The following is a 16,144-nucleotide window of genomic DNA, read 5'->3' on the forward strand; positions in this document are numbered from 1 at the left end:
CCATTACATCATTACTACGGCTCAATCCTCCAAAATGTCTTACACACTCTACGACACATCCATTGTCCCCGCCAAACAAGCCCTCACCGCCCTTGCCAGTATCATCCGCAAGGCTCTGGACCATCCCAGTGACAAAAACCTCCTCACAGTCGGCCTCCACGATGACATGAAGCCATTGAGCTTCCAGATCATATTTGCCGCCTCGCTCGCCGAGAAATTGGTCGCCAGATTGAGCGGCACCCCGGTCCCAGAGCCTACCACTGAGCTCTCATCGCTCGCTGATGCCCTTGCACTCACTGAGAAGGGCCTCGAGGTTCTTAACGGCGCCGATAAGACCTTGATCAACGGCAATGCCGAGAACATGACGGAGGTTGGTATGGGGCCTGGAGTTAATATTCCCATGCGTACGGATGCCTATGCCAGCGCTTTTGCCTTGCCTAACATTAACTTCCATGTCGTTACTGCTTATGCTATCCTGCGGAAGGAGGGTGTGCCTCTTGGCAAGAGGGATTACCTTGGTGCTTACATGGGTGCTTATCTCCCTCAGAAATAGGAGATGCCTGGGCTGGTGATATATCAAAATAATTGGGAAGCAAAAATGTACCGCTAGGGCGATGAAAACCTGATAATTTAATGATAAACTGCTTCTCTTCTCATGGAATTTGCTCAATGCGTGCCTTGGTATCAACTAGTCTGTATATTCCTCCTGAGTTCCTTCACACTACGGAGACCAGTTCAGGTGTATTCCCGTTTCATTCTCACACATGAGATTAGCTCCAAGGTTCTGGGAAAGCGATAAATTAGCTCAAGACACGGAGAGTTTTTTTTGCCGTCGAATTGAATACAGCAACCCAACAACCCATGGGAGTTGGAGGTTGAGAAATATTTGAGATAAGAGACTCTCCGATGAATGTGAGAAGCCTAACGAGGTCGAACGTCCAGCTATGGCGTGGTTCGGAAAACTTGAAGCTTATTTCGAGCGAAGTAAAGGCTTGAAGTATATGATTTGAGTTTAAGAAGCTCAAGAATGAGTAGTGCAGCTGGGGTAAAGATATGTTGTGCACGGGTGCTTGCATGGAAGTTGCTGGACGGGTAGATACACGCAGGAACTATAGGGGAAGAGAAGTCTTGGGTGAAAGAGAAGGTGTTACGTGTGTACCCAACACCTGTACATGTGAGCTAATAAGGAACCGGGGAGTTTCTGTGTCTGTTTTGATATTGACTGGAAATGGGGACTTAGGCGTCCAATATGAAACGACGAAACTTTTGTTAAGCTCACTACATGTCACAACCTACATCAATGGCCAATGGATTTGTGTGATATATGTAGCAAATACACAGCATTCTGATATCTTTCTCATATAAACATTCGCCAAAGATAATCGCCCATAAATGATGTCGACTTGCATAAATAAAAAGATCTAACAAGGTTATTCTCTCAATGGCACCAACCAGTATGCTGTGCTCGGATGTGATAACGCCTACCACGGCTATACAGTGATGAATTCAAAGGCCCATCATAAGAAAGAGGGGAGAGGAAGAAGAGTAATAAAAGAAAGATATTGTCGCCAGAAGGATTTGAACCTCCGTCAATCAAAGTCCCTACCCTGTGAGGACCGAGGAAAGCCGACCTTCTGACCCGTTGCGATAAGAATGTAAGGATGATCAATAGGCATTTGTCCTTCCAAGCCTCGGAAGTCGGGCGGTAATTGGGGGATGACCTTGTTAACCACTATACCACGATGGCTTGTTTGATGAACATTTGAGGAAGTGAATGATAGCGGAACATACTAACACGTATTTAGTAGTTGATCGTCAATTGCTCCGATTGTTTTCCACCCGTATCCACCAACCAGTATTCAGCTCAGATCTTATCAACTCTCAGGTTCCCTTGCACTTACAAGGATAGACTAGGCTCCAAGGTTAACTGGTACATTCTTTTGACCTTGGGGAAGCTATGATGCCTTCCCTGGACGTGAATTTGAAAGGCAACATCTTCGCGTCTTCTAACAGACATTTTGCATTGGAGACATGACAGCTCCTCGCCGACACTTGCAGAGCTCACACTGGGCAAAATGGAGATCATGACCAGACGACTAGTCTGATAATGAGTGACGATTGATGGGGAGGTCTTCCGAAGCCTGTTCCTTTTTATGAACCCTGTCTCTCATGGTTATTAGGTGCCTACTTTCGCTACAGAAGTCTGTGGATATATTATAGCGAATTTCTCCCATGCGCCAATAAAGCGGGTTGTTCCTTATGCATGGGCTAATGACTATGCTCTTCCGCTCTTTGCATGGGGGAATGTACATATATGGGTTTATTAATGCTTGCCAACTATACGAATGAGACAGCCACGATTATGAACACATTCAGATCAAGGTACTCGTGGCTACTGTATCTCCATCCATCGGCCTTTTTTATTTGAAGGTGATTAAATACCTCTTGAAGAATGGTAATAAACGCTATGTTAGATCGTCTATTGGAGACCTCTTCACTTGGGAAAAATCGCTGGCCTATTACTCTTCTATGCACCAAGAACGATGCTCTTTTTTTTTCATCCACGCCAAGCGGATTACACAGGGAACACAGACAGGCCATTCATGCGATGTACCCTGTTCAAGGAGAAAGAGGCTACGATGCTGACGATCTCTTGCTCTCCTATCGGGAAATGATTGGTTCTGGGGTGCATTTTCGTCAATCAGGAAGAATCGTGCAACCCAGACGCTCGATCTGGCGAGGTCGAAATGAAGGCTGTGTTCTTTGTATTCGATTGGAACGCACTGAGCGTGTGACAGCAACCTGGGTACTGTCTTCCAAAAGTGCCTTTGATTACTCTTATCTAGGTGTGAGTAATCCCGACTTCCCAAGGACGATTATGCCAAACAATAACATCATGCTAATTCTGATACTTAGATCCAAACGATTGAAGGATATTCTAATATATTAGCTTCAAAGCTGTCAAAACCACAGATCAACATTCATCTACTAGCGGGTGGACACTTTGGAGTCATTATTGGGATGTCTGTGATAACTTGCCGAATATGCCTACCCGTATCAGTAGCCTCGGGATACTCAATACCTCCGGAGCCTCAGAAAAGCAGTCTGAGTCGCTGGTTTTACTTCCGCATGATGACCATATACTCTCCCGGCTAAGAACGTTTTAATTCATGAGCTGGACTTCGTTTACTGTGAAGGCTTGCGGTTCTTATCCTACGAACAGGGGTATTCAGATCTTCAACATCTAGAAACATGGTCATTGAGATGCAGCGGAAGCTTCACTCGTGTACCTCTTAAACTGTGGTAGATACAACCTATGGCGTTAGTTCCTTCCGTTACTTATCCCCTCCCTGTAGACTGAACAGTATGAGATACCGTGTTTAGTCGTTTTTCAAACCCGTCCGATATATTCTGAGGAAATCAAGGCAATTCAGAAGTGCATGTGGGACATAAGGCTTTTGGAAGTTGAGGTATCAAACCGTAAGGAATATGCGCAGTGAGTTTGTTTAATGGAGCATTGGGTAGACAAATACCGTGAGCAGCATAAATTAAGGTCTAAGTATGATGATCCTGAATTAGATCCTTTAGCATTCAGCTAGCTATATTGAAACTACCAAGCCCCTGGAAGAAAAACACCATTGAAGTATCAAATTCAAGAAACAATTTGGCTTGACCTGTCAAACCAGGAAGAAAAAGGCACCTATCGCCTCTATCAGGGCAACAAAGAACAAAACTTTGGAAGCACACTGATCGATTTCTCGATCAACATTGCAAACACGCATATCCCCAACAAGGAAAACAAAGAGGCATTCATGTATAGTTTTTTTTTTTTTTAAAGTTTCACCACTGACCTTGTCTGATCTTGCAATCCCCCTGTGTACGAGATTCCATAGAAAAAAGAGAGGGGAATAAGAAAGAGAAGGGAAGAAACACTGTATTAGAAGCATAATCGGAGATTCCGTACACAGACCCGTGGCGAAGAGCAAAAATTAGAAGAGAGCCCTTGAAGAGCATTCCAACAAGAATCATAAAGGGGATTAGAATCAACCATGAGCTTTTTGTGTTGAAAAGGGACGAGACGAAAAAAAAATCCAAGCCACCGGTGACGAAAGAGTCGGGAAGGGTATCAAAGAGACCAGGGAAGATTGGACAAGCCAGCAGCCAAGCTATAGCCGGGTTCCAGACCGAGAGATCGGCGGGGAGGGCTAGTGAGGCCGTAAAGATTGAGTGGTGGGAGGGGGAGTTTTTTCGTTTCCTTAAGCACTGTTTGGTGATTTGACCTGTGTCGGGGATTGCTCGGGTGACTGCTCTACCACGTCCGAGAGTCGAATTCGCTTGGCATGGGGCTCTAAGAACTCGCCGTCACCATTCAACTGGCGCTCCAGATCACTAATATGTCGCTTAAGCTCTTCCTCGCGGTGCTGTGACTCTTCGAGGGACCGGCGCAGACGCGACTCAGAGTCGCGGGCAATCATCTCCGACCGACGCGCGCTAGCGTCACTCTGCTCAAGCTCTGCGACGCGACCACGGAACAACTCATTGATCAGGTCAAGCTCACTGACACGGGTCTTCAGCGACGTGTTGAGAGCCAGCAGGCTTTCGTATGTCTGGGGGGACTCAAGCTGACGATCCACGGCTGATGGGGAGGGTTGACGCAGCGGGAAGGAGGGAAGACTCGAGTTCAAAGAACCGTCGCCTCGAGTGACGCTGTCAAACATGTGCTGGGGTGCGATGTTCGAATTGTGCATGGAAGCAAAACCGGGTGTCTCTGTTCGCGACAAGGGGGAATTTGAGCGATCCGAGTGACCCGGGGACATCTTACGCGACGCGCGACGGTAGCCATGCGAGCCCATAGGAGGGGTCCCCACATCGGATTGTGTCGCAAGACCGTTGGCATCGATAGGGCCGCCAGACTAGTAGATCGCAATGGGTGTCAGCAATCCGAGAAATTTCTTATCTAAGGTCCGAAGACGACAAGGTGCAGAGATTTTTTTGATGCGCTGGTCGCGTACTCACTTTACGTTTGGGGCCCTGGCCAGTCTTCACACGGTTGCGACTTTTGATCACATCGGTTTTCAGGCTTATCGGACGAGGCCGCCCGTGCAGCTTGAGGAACAGACCGCAGGCATTGCAAAGAACGGAGCCAGATTCGTCTCTGCGCCACAAGGGTGTGGTGGAGGTGCCGCAGTTCTGGCAGACAGGCTGTAATTGGGGTCGCTTGTCGTCAGTCAATGTGCTCGCCATGGTGGAAATGGGAGATCAAGAGGAGGAAGAACGTGAGATGGGGGAGTTGTGATAGATGATAAGATTGGGGAGAGATTTGACGGGCTCGATAAGGGAGAGGCGCACGGATCGGGTGGTGCCAAGGCCCCAGTCGACTCGCTGATAATACTTCCGTGTAGAGATAAGGCGATAAGCCCACTCATGAAAATCATGATAGGGACATGCGACGATAATTAAAGAGGGCGCCACTCACCGGATTGCTCCCTTGTCCACCAGTAGTGGCCGCTGGAGATGATGTCGCATAGGTCATGTTGGCCATGTTCAAATTGGCACTCCTAGACTCGCTGGGAGTGAATCCGGTCAGCCAATCGATTCGCGCCTATTTCTGATGCGCCCATTGGATGCTTCCCTGCAGAGAAAAGGAGGGGTATACATCTGGCGAGGGGAAATGGGTTCATCCTTATATCGCCAGGTATACACGTAATGATCCCTGTCTAGTGGAGATTTTCTTCCACAAACGTACCGTAGATTTGAGGTGGGAGCAGACGCGACCGAGGCAAGCGCTGCCAATCCTGGAAGGGAGGCGCTCACGGAGACTGAGCCTGGGAAACTATCTCTGTATTCCGAACTGTTATACTTGCCAATACCACTCAGATCTGGCAGTACTGGAGAGAAGGACTTGGGGAGATCGGTATCCGTAGACTGTGACGCAGGAGTATCGGTCGACGGAGACTCGAAACGGGAGAGCTCGGAGGGTTGATGCGGAGGCGAGCCAGGTTTGAGAGCCGGGTCAATGGGCGCCGCCCGATAAAGGATGGAAGCCACAATGGAGGAAGAGGATGATGGTCGAGGGAAATCCGGCTGGGACCGAATTGTACGAGGAGAGAGGGAGAGAACTCGACGTTCGGAAGGATAGGGCGCGAGAGGATGCAGGAATCGGGTAAAGCGATTTTCGGTGAATTGGCCGGGAATGTAGATCAACAGAACTCCAAGATGCTTGGTTTCATAGAAGACAATGCAATGCGGAGGACGTTGGGCGTTTGGCGGTTAAGCTAACGATACTGGCAGAGGTGATGAGGTTTCCTCGTAGGAGACCAAACCATCAGCAAAAACAAATGAATGACTGAGTTCGAATCGTCCTCGGAAGTGAGACCGAGTAGAATATAGTGCAATCACAGCGATCAATGGAGTAGTTGGGGGTGGATGATGCGAAGATTCAGAAATGGATCTTATCCTTCCCGATTGTTATTATCGCGCGCCGTATCGAAATTATCACTTATCGCGCTGGGCGCATGGGGCTGGGCACTGTATAGTGGTAATTACCGTGAAATCAGGCTGTCTGAACCCTTCCGCAATTGCGTTAATTCCATGATCTATTGGAATGTGTTTTCTAGTATAACATTCGATATCTTTTGAACCCTGCCTCCGCCATTTATGCTCATTCCAATGAGGCATGTTAGCAGGACTTGAAAGCTGCCAAGATGATCAAATACTTGGCCAAAATCATAGATCTTTCATCAAATGTGTAATTCGGGGTCTCAATATTTACCTATACTCTTATACCTATTATCTATATCATAGCGTTTTAAGTAGATCTGTATGTGCTATAGATAGTAATGGATAGCTCCAATATGACCTTGGACGAATGCCTAACTCTTTCTGTAAACAGTTGGCCAATTGGCCATGTGGGTCAGTCCACGACCTCATTTCCCGGCTTTTCCCTGTAAACCTATTGCGATAGTCCATGAAACCTTGGAGCAGGACCACCAACGCAACCCCCTTTTATGCGGGTGGGTTTTTAGGGGGTGGAGACTGCGGCACTCTGTGGCGGTGCCGGTATTGGTATTACGGCATATTAGAAACGTTAACGTGCACTTGCAGTGTATCATTGGCCGCATGCGGTAAATTACCAGTAACCAGACCCGCCTCAGGTCAAGCCCCCCTGCCTTAAGCCATGTCTGGCCATAATAATAATCAATCATGACGGGATGCGTTATTCCTCTGCCTTCAAGTCCTCTATCCGATTATCTCTAATGGAGTGACCCTTTCATTGTCTTTCGTTTTTTTCCAGCCCGTTATTGTTTTCTTCCTAGATTGTCTTCTCCCCTTCCTTCCTTCCACCTCTGTCCTTCACAATGCCAAAAACCCGCCCTGCCACGTCAGGCTACGCTCGTCTCGCCCAAGCAGAGGAAGAACGCGGTTATATCCACGATGACTCGGAAGATGACGAACTGGCTGCGGTCTCCTCCACAGTGTCCACCTCCAACCCCCGTTATGCTCCTATTTCCTCCCGAGCCCAGATGCAGGCGTCCGGTCTCGCCACGCCCCCAAGCCATCGACGCAGACACAGTGGATATTCCCGCCGCGGCCGCCGCAACTCTGGAGTCGACATAAAGGCTATCAATGCGCGTCTGGAGCGATGGGCAGAGGAGATTGCCGCCAAGTTCAAAATCAACCGAGTCAAGGGAAAGACCTACGAGGAAGAGAAGCTCGAGATCTACCACTCAGTCTTCCAAGCTCCCGACGGAGTACGACCGGTCTCGGCAGAGGACCTCGAGTCCGATGAATTTGAGGGTCAGCAAAGAAGGGCGCGAGCAGAATACGAGGAGATCATCGAAAGTGTTCGTCTGGCAATTGAGCTTGGTGTGCATCCAAGGATGATCGCGCAGGGAAGTTCGGGCAGTTACTTTGCTCGAAACCCTGAAGGAAAAGTGGTCGGTGTCTTCAAACCGAAAGATGAAGAACCCTACGCTTCGCGCAATCCCAAATGGACCAAGTGGATTCACCGGAACCTGTTTCCTTGCTTCTTCGGCCGGGCGTGTCTTATTCCCAATCTCTCCTACGTCTCCGAAGCCGCCGCATATGTTCTCGATGCCCGCTTACGCACAAACCTCGTCCCCTTCACCGATATCGCGTATCTGTCCTCGAAATCCTTCTTCTACGATTTCTGGGACCGGCGCAAGGCCTGGAAAGGAAAGAAGATCCTGCCTCCCAAGGCTGGTAGTTTCCAAGTCTTCCTTAAAGGATACAAAGATGCCAACATTTTTCTTCGTGAACATCCTTGGCCTGACCAAATCAATTCCGGTTTCCGGGCAGAGGACGCCCCGAAGCGCAAAAAGCGGCCGTGGAACGAGGCGTGTCGCCCATCTGGTGTGCAGTCCGACGACGAGGATGATGATGAGGCTGGACAGATGCCTACGCCAAACCCACGCGATGAAAGTGCCGAACGTCGTTTCAATTGGACCGAAAACCTTAAGCAGTCATTCCGTGAAGAGCTGGAGAAATTGGTGATTCTAGACTACATAATGCGGAACACAGATCGTGGACTGGATAACTGGATGATCAAAATTGATTGGGGCACTGAGCAAGTGTCTATTGTGGCAGACCCTCCGAAATCCACTGAGCCGCAACCTAAGCACGATGAAGACGACCTCATGCCCCCTCCGCGCCCAGTTTCTGTCAACTCCAACGGTTCCAATCCCTATCGGCGGCGCGAGACAATGATGGCAGTCAGTCGCACAGGAACGCCCTTGGCTTCATCGGAACAGCAAGCCTCCGTTCAAGTTGGCGCCATTGACAACAGTCTATCATGGCCATGGAAACATCCCGACGCAGTATGTCCCTTGTACAGCACATATCATTTGGCCAATACTAACATGCAGATCAGTGGCGGAGTTTCCCCTTCGGATGGCTTTTCCTACCCGTTTCCCTGATTGGACAACCGTTCTCGCAAAAGACTCGCGACCACTTTCTTCCTTTGCTTACCTCGACTGCGTGGTGGAGTGGGACGCAGATGGCATTGCGCAGAGTTTTCTCCCAGGACAACGATTTCAAAGAGAGCATGTTCGCTCGGCAAATTGCTGTTATGAAGGGCCAGGCCTGGAATGTTGTCGAGACTTTGAAGCATTCGGACCATGGTCCTCTCGAATTAACCCGAAGGACCAGGGTTTGCGTGTGGGATGATCTTGTAGACGTACCCGTTGCTATTCCAATGCGGGCACCCTCCACCGACATGCAAAGACGCCAAGCCATGAATTATGACAACGAAGAAGAAGAGATGGACATCGGTGCAGCCAACTCTTCTCACCCAACCCCCGATCACGACCTCCTAGGACTGGGGCCTTCTTCGAACGACCTTCCCAACCCCAACCGGTTCGAACTCTCCCATAGCCGATCTGGCGGACGAGCCACTGACTCTATCGGTAGTCCTGCTACTATGAACGATGACTACTCACGCACAACCATTGATGGCGCCTATGCTAGGTCCTTGGATGGATGGCCTGACCTCCCTGCTCGGTCTAATAAGCACCGCAAACATGGCGGTTCTCTATCTTTCCGTGTACCTCACATCAATACCTTCGGCAGTGATGATCTTGAGGGAGACCTCGGATACGCAGCCGCTGAGGGCATGGAAGGGAATCAACGCAAAGTCATTGTGGAGCGTTTAGAGGCTGTCAAGAGCAAGAACCCCGTCTTCACCTGGTGCTAAAGCATACAATCTCGAAATTCGGGCGTTGGGTTGGCTTTCTATTTTCTTTCCCCCTTTTCATGCCGTCGCGTTTCCATCTCAATTATTTAATTCGCCATTGTTTCCTTTAGCGTTCTTCTTGGAGCTGCGAGCAGATCATTTTCTGCATCCTCGTGTCTTCCTTTCTGTTCTTTTCCTGCACACACTTGCTGATGCTAGTGTTGTTTTATTCGCGCACGCCACGCTCATGATTGGGGATTTTGTGTTGTATATAGACCGTCTCTGACTGTTTCGGGTTGGGGTTGCGGCGCATTGATTGAGCGCCTCATGTAGCATATATGACGAGACTTAATTCCATGATACCATCGTCCGGACTTCCTTTGATTTCCATGTCTAGATCAAATGTGGTTTAAACGCAGTGCGGTGTAGAAGATCATGCGCGTTTAAGATCAGCGTACCTACATCGGCACCTACGCGGGACGGGAGATGCATAGATAAGATGTATCGGCCAAGGCGGTAGACTTAGAACCAATATACTTTGATCCTATCGTACTTCCAATACTCGACCCTTTCACATCTATCTGGGCTCTGAATCACGGAGATCTTCGTTCCCCCAACTCTCTACTTCCATTGCTCAGCGAATCTGAGAACAAAGATAACCGCTCTTATCGGCGGGAACTTCCGAGCAACAGTGAGGTCATGATCTGAACTTCCTCCAGGCATCCCTACTCGAGCTTTCAAGTAGCGGCGCGGATGCTGACAGGAACGCGCTCATGTTTCTTTCTTTTCTTCTTTGATTTTATGCGGCTTGTGAATCTGCGCCTCATCACGCCCTTCCCTTCCCTCCGTCACCTGCTCCTCTTCCTTTCGTCCCCATATCAAGTCTTTCATCAGAAACTCCATTTCACTTGTCCGTCACTTTCGCGGAGCGTGTGATTGAAACAGCTGGATACCATTTTCTTTCGGGTTCCCCAGATCATATCACTTCCGGCATCATGGCCTCCCGCGCATCCATGTTGTTGGACCCGAAGGCCTACAAGAAGCAACTGCAACAAGGTACTTTGCCTTTTTTCCCTTCTTCTTCTCCCTTTCCAAACAATATGGAAACCCCTTTGGTTGCTTCAGAATCCATGTTGGCGCCGATGCACCAGGCCACAGAAGAACCAACAACTTCCTTGTCACATTCGCCTCCATATCCCACGGCTTTGGACTCGACAGAAACACCCAGCTCACCTCCTCTCCTCTCAGGTCCCTCAAATGCGAACCGTTCTCCGCGTCCTTCCGCCTCCTCTATCGCCCCGCCTGGAACTTCTCCGGCTGTGCAGTTTTCGGCGACCATCCCCCGCAAGACATCACCCAGGTCCATGGCGATAGCACCGAGTCCCGCACCAAGTGACACGCCGAACCCGCAAGCCAACATGACAGTGCAGTTCACAAGTGTGAAAGACGAGGACAATGAAAGCGATGCGAAGAGAAGTTATAACGACATGAGCGAAGAAGATGAACGCACTCGCTCTCGCGGCCTGATCGAGGAGGTTTACAATGTCGAAGAACGCCGTCACCAACCCGTCAAAAAGATGAGGGTAGAGGATACATCTAAGCCTGGGACACCCAGTCAACATATCAGGACTTCCGAGGGCAGTGAGCTGGGGCAGTTCATGAAAAAGGACCAAACGAATCACGCTCCATCCCCAGCTGTCTTGGGTGTTGTGGATTTGACCACCACGCCTCCGAAGGACAACGCGGAAGACGACGAAATTCAATTCACAGGTTCGAATGACCTCAGTACCCAGCGTGTTTGCTATGGAAAAATTGAAGGGGCCACGATCAATGCCACCTTGGTGCCAAAACCAGACCCAAATTCCAAATTCCTTTTCCCCGACCAATGGCCTATCATCAAACTCGAATTGCATCGCGATCCAGATACAACAAACAAACGAATTGAAGTCTCAGACCCTACTGGGATTCGATTTGGCGTGATCCATTCCAAAGTTGCGCCTGCTCTCTGTCAATTGCTTGACTCCCCTATTATACCGCTGGAAATATCCGCACGATTGGATATGCGAGCAATCCTGCCACAAGAGATTCCTGGTGAACCCACAGCGGCAAATTATCGGGCTTCGCTGACTTTGTATGGAGAGCGTCAACGTGCTGCAATGGTTGGCAAGTTTCTTAGTCACCAAAATGTCTGGCTTGGTGTTCCACCTATCGTGGAAAAAGGTACTCCGGTATGGAACCCTCATGATGAGATAAGGCAAATGCGAGCAGCCCAGAATGCAGCTTCAACAAACAACAGCATGAGAGAACGTCCCGCATTCAGATATGAGGTTCGAACGGCAGAGGAAATCACCGACTCTGTGACCAAAATGTTTAATCAGCTTGTCAGCGCCGATGTTCCCACGATGGAACCTCCTGACAGTGTACTGACACCCCTTCTTCATCATCAAAAGCAGGCGCTGTGGTTTATGACGGAGAAAGAAAAACGCCGGAAGTTCGGGCCTGAAGAAGCGGACAACAATTCACTTTGGCGATGTCACAGGAACGCCAGTGGCCAGAAGGAATACAAAGAGATCATCACTGGTACAGTGTGTGCCAGAGAGCCTCGACAAGTCCTTGGTGGTCTGCTGGCTGACATGATGGGTCTCGGGAAAACGTTGAGCATACTCTCTTTGGTCTTGTCGTCGCTATCCGCGGCGCACAAATGGGAAAATTCGCCTCCGCCCGATGGCCTGGCCCGTCAGTATCCCGGCATCCGCAACACTCGAACAACTCTCTTGGTTGCGCCACTAAGTGCTGTGAAGAACTGGACAATGCAGGTCGAAGAGCATCTCAAAGCGAACTCGATCAAAGCATATGTTTTCCATGGATCGGGCCGAATCACCGATTTGAAGGAACTGGCTACTTATGACCTTATAATCACAACATACAGCACAGTTCTCAGTGAGCTATCTTCGCGCGTCGGGCGTGATAGCCCTTTCAGCAAAATGAACATGTTTCGCATCGTTCTGGATGAGGCTCACATAATCCGGGAGCAGAATGCCCAACAGACTAAGGCAATTCTGAGTCTTAATGCGCAGCGCCGTTGGTCTGTGACAGGAACGCCTGTTCAGAATCGCCTCGAAGACCTTCACTCCGTCCTGAAGTTCTTACGCCTTTCCCCGTACGATGACAATACCCACTTCCGGCAGTTTATAGTAAGCCGTTTTAAGACCAATGATGCAACAGTTCTTACCAGTCTCCGGGTCCTGATTGACTCATTCACTCTACGTCGGGTTAAAGACAAGATCAATCTGCCACCGCGAGTGGACAGGTTAATCACCCTGGAGTTCTCTGACAAGGAGCAGCAGCTACATGATTACTTCCGCAACGAGTCTAATGCCATGATGAGTCATATTGTGGGCGAAAACAAGACCAAGATGGGAGGCCGCATGTACCACCATGTGCTAAAAGCCATGATGTTACTACGCCAAGTCAGTGCTCATGGTAAAGAGCTTCTCGATCGTGAAGATCGGGAAAGGATCAAGGGTACCACTATGACTGATGCTATTGATTTGGAAGAGAACGAATCAGATGATGGCAGTTCTGCTGCCAAGGAGAGAAAAGCATATCAAATGTACTCGCTTATGCAGCAAACATCCGCCGATCAATGTGCCCTCTGCAGCTCTCACCTTGATGAGCCTCTCACTAGCTCTGGTGATATCGACCGGGATGCCCACATGGCTGTTTACTTACCATGCTTCGATATGCTTTGTCCTTCTTGCTTCTGGTCCTGGACGGAATTCCACGGCCAATCTGGCGGAGAAGCCCGGTGCAAAGCCTGTGAAGGTTGGATCACGAAGTCTTTTACGATACTGACACCTGGGATCATTGAGGATTTTGATACCCAAAGAACTGAAAGTCAGTCAAATCGAAAGTACGGCAAGATCCTTGGCGATTACGAGCGTCCCCATACCAAAACCTTGGCCCTGGTCAGCCACTTGAGGGCAAACCTTGAGGAAAGCAGCGTGCTGGTAGGAGAGCTAGGAGAGCCACCGATCAAGAGCGTTGTATTTTCCGCATGGACGACCCATTTAGATTTGATTGAGATAGCTCTCAAGAACAACGGGCTTGATACTTTCACCCGACTGGATGGCACCATGTCCCTTGCAGCCCGTGGAAAGGCATTGGATGCCTTCGCAAAAGATAACAACATCACCATTCTCCTAGCCACCATCGGTGCTGGTGGTGTTGGACTAAATCTCACATCTGCATCCCGAGTTTATATCATGGAGCCACAGTATAACCCCGCAGCCGTTGCGCAGGCCGTGGATCGCGTGCACCGCCTCGGCCAGACCCGCCCCGTGCAGACTATCCAGTTCATCATGAAAAACAGCATCGAAGAAAAGATTCTGGAGCTGGCGAAGAAAAAACAGCAGCTCGCCGATATGAGCATGAACCGAAGCAAACAGGACAAGAAGGAAGTCCAGGAGCAACGGATGCAAGAGTATCGGAGTCTTTTCAAGTGATGCAGACAAACTACGCGGAATTTTTCTTTTTCTTTTTTTAAATTTTTTCTTCTTTTGATTTTCTTTTTCACTACTTTTTTATGCTTTCCACGAATTTGCTACACATCGATTTCCCCGGCAGGATGGTTTTGACATTTCGTTTGATACCCGGACATGGAGAGGACTTTTTACTTCGGCGTTGGAACCTCGCATTGCCATCTACACATAGAAGGGTTCCAAGGTTGTTTCTGCTTTTTCATCCCCAGTTTTACCCCTGAAGATGCACTACATATTTACTTCTATCCAAAAGGTCAGCTGCACGCTAGATAGTTATTTATACCGAGACCTTTTTCACTTTTCAGTCTGTTTCCTTATTCACTATGAGGTTTGATAACATATGCAAAGATGGATAAACGAGAAGTGTATGGATATGTGAGAACTTGCAATATCTGACTATAGCCGAAAAATCCCTGAGACTATCTCGAACGTAGAAGAAACGGAAACGTAGCACGATCATAAGAGCTCTAAGCGAAGAATCCCACAAATTCGCGACACAGTCAACCGTATCTCTGGGTCGCAGACGAACACTTTACTCTCAAAATGAAAAAGCACACCAGGGCAAGCTCAGTGCTTCTGCCTTGGAAAAGACCGGCATTTCAAAATGAGAGCCAATCCGTGGTGTATTACTTTGTCGATTTAAGAGTCAATATCACCTGAACAGGCGCTAGACTCTGACATACCAAAATTCAAGACTTTCGCAATGCTTAAGGAATTTAGTCTCTAAGCCTTAATACCATTTGAAAACAGATTTGGGCCTTACTAGTTCGGCTCCCAGAGTGGTTGTACGCATTTGAGCTAAACTGCAGCCTCTGCTTTGTATACTTCAAAGTCAAGACTCAGGGCCGATGATGGTCACGTGAGTGTCATAACTATAGTCTTGATAAGCCGTTACATGTAGCTATTGGCATAGTCTCAGTCTTAAATACGCTTCATGGTAGATCCAATTTGCCAAAATTAAAGCAGAAGGCAATCGTAAAAAATCAATTTATACTGAATATCTATAAGTTGGTATCAAACAATATATCCACCCGAACCCAAACGCCACAACCCATCAACCCAGAATCAAGGACCAAGAACCAAAAATCAAGCCATTCATTTCTGATATTCCCTATCCCCATAAATACCCACTGAAACAGCCCCAAGCACACTCTCCAGCCTCTTTTTCAAGCCCCTCAACTCCTCAATCTTAACTTCCCTCTCTCGCTCAACATCTCTCAGCTGGACTTCCAATTCCCGAATCCTAGTCTCCTGCTCCGTCTCTGAGGCCCCGATGCCCGGTAGCACCGAAATCAAGTACTCAATCTGCTGCTCCTTGATGATAAGATCACGCGCAAGCTCCCGCTGCCGACTCGCGAATGTGCGCGGGGAGTCAGGCTGTGGGGGCTGGTTGGGGTCTTCGCCTTCTGATGGACCGGCGACACCAGGTTGTTGTGGTGGTTGTGGAGGCGGGGAGCCGTGGCCGGCGACTTCGGTGCCGCCTTTCGAGGCGAGAGAGGCTGGGATTGGAGGGGATGTTGAGTTTTTGGTTATCTTTGCTAGGGCTGGGACTGCGTTGGGGACGTTTGGGGGTGGGATGGCTGGGCTGTTGTCGTGGTATGTTGAGAGGTAGCCCAGAGTAGCGTAGAATTGGGTTGCGAGCTGAAGGTGTTAGCTTTCGGGAGCTGGAGTAGGATTTCTGCTTGACTTTCTTACCTGGTCCAGGCAGGTTTGCAGTTGGGTTAGGATGTCTGCCATGGCGGCGGGACTTGAGGGTGTAAAGTTGATAGTGGATGGAGAGTTGATCAAAATGATACGTGTAGACTGGTTGAAACTTGGGAGAGCTAGAAATTTGGAGAGTGGATCTTAAAGGTTCGAGTAAGGTTAACTTGGGAAATGCGGAGACAAAAGCTCTAATGCGGTGAAGCGTCAC

At 49.0% G+C, this 16,144-nt stretch overlaps 5 protein-coding genes across 5 annotated transcripts; 3 read left to right on the forward strand and 2 right to left on the reverse strand.

Moving 5' to 3' along the window:
* Positions 1 to 34: 34 nt before the first annotated feature.
* Positions 35 to 553, forward strand: N7484_005837 (DUF1993 domain-containing protein; the record flags this gene model as incomplete). Its single annotated transcript, XM_057116256.1, has 1 exon — positions 35 to 553. The coding sequence occupies one exon, from the start codon at positions 35 to 37 to the stop codon at positions 551 to 553; it is 519 nt and encodes a 172-aa protein (XP_056972139.1).
* Positions 554 to 4,256: 3,703 nt separating this feature from the next.
* On the reverse strand, positions 4,257 to 5,244 carry N7484_005838 (putative GATA transcription factor (AreB); the record flags this gene model as incomplete). Its single annotated transcript, XM_057116257.1, has 2 exons — positions 4,257 to 4,913; positions 5,017 to 5,244. 2 exons carry the CDS (start codon positions 5,242 to 5,244, stop codon positions 4,257 to 4,259), a joined length of 885 nt encoding a protein of 294 aa, XP_056972140.1.
* A 2,114-nt stretch (positions 5,245 to 7,358) lies between these two features.
* N7484_005839 (1-phosphatidylinositol 4-kinase LSB6) lies at positions 7,359 to 9,712 on the forward strand (the record flags this gene model as incomplete). Its single annotated transcript, XM_057116258.1, has 2 exons — positions 7,359 to 8,837; positions 8,891 to 9,712. The coding sequence occupies 2 exons, from the start codon at positions 7,359 to 7,361 to the stop codon at positions 9,710 to 9,712; spliced, it is 2,301 nt and encodes a 766-aa protein (XP_056972141.1).
* A 974-nt stretch (positions 9,713 to 10,686) lies between these two features.
* Positions 10,687 to 14,196, forward strand: N7484_005840 (DEAD/DEAH box helicase; the record flags this gene model as incomplete). The annotated part of the gene is made up of 1 exon (XM_057116259.1): positions 10,687 to 14,196. One exon carries the CDS (start codon positions 10,687 to 10,689, stop codon positions 14,194 to 14,196), a length of 3,510 nt encoding a protein of 1,169 aa, XP_056972142.1.
* Positions 14,197 to 15,327: 1,131 nt separating this feature from the next.
* Positions 15,328 to 15,969, reverse strand: N7484_005841 (med21 domain-containing protein; the record flags this gene model as incomplete). Its single annotated transcript, XM_057116260.1, has 2 exons — positions 15,328 to 15,873; positions 15,928 to 15,969. 2 exons carry the CDS (start codon positions 15,967 to 15,969, stop codon positions 15,328 to 15,330), a joined length of 588 nt encoding a protein of 195 aa, XP_056972143.1.
* Positions 15,970 to 16,144: the final 175 nt, after the last annotated feature.

The sequence above is a fragment of the Penicillium longicatenatum genome (assembly GCF_028827895.1).
Source record: "Penicillium longicatenatum strain IBT 33135 chromosome Unknown contig_3_segment0_segment0, whole genome shotgun sequence".
In the NCBI taxonomy this organism is placed as follows: domain Eukaryota; kingdom Fungi; phylum Ascomycota; class Eurotiomycetes; order Eurotiales; family Aspergillaceae; genus Penicillium; species Penicillium longicatenatum.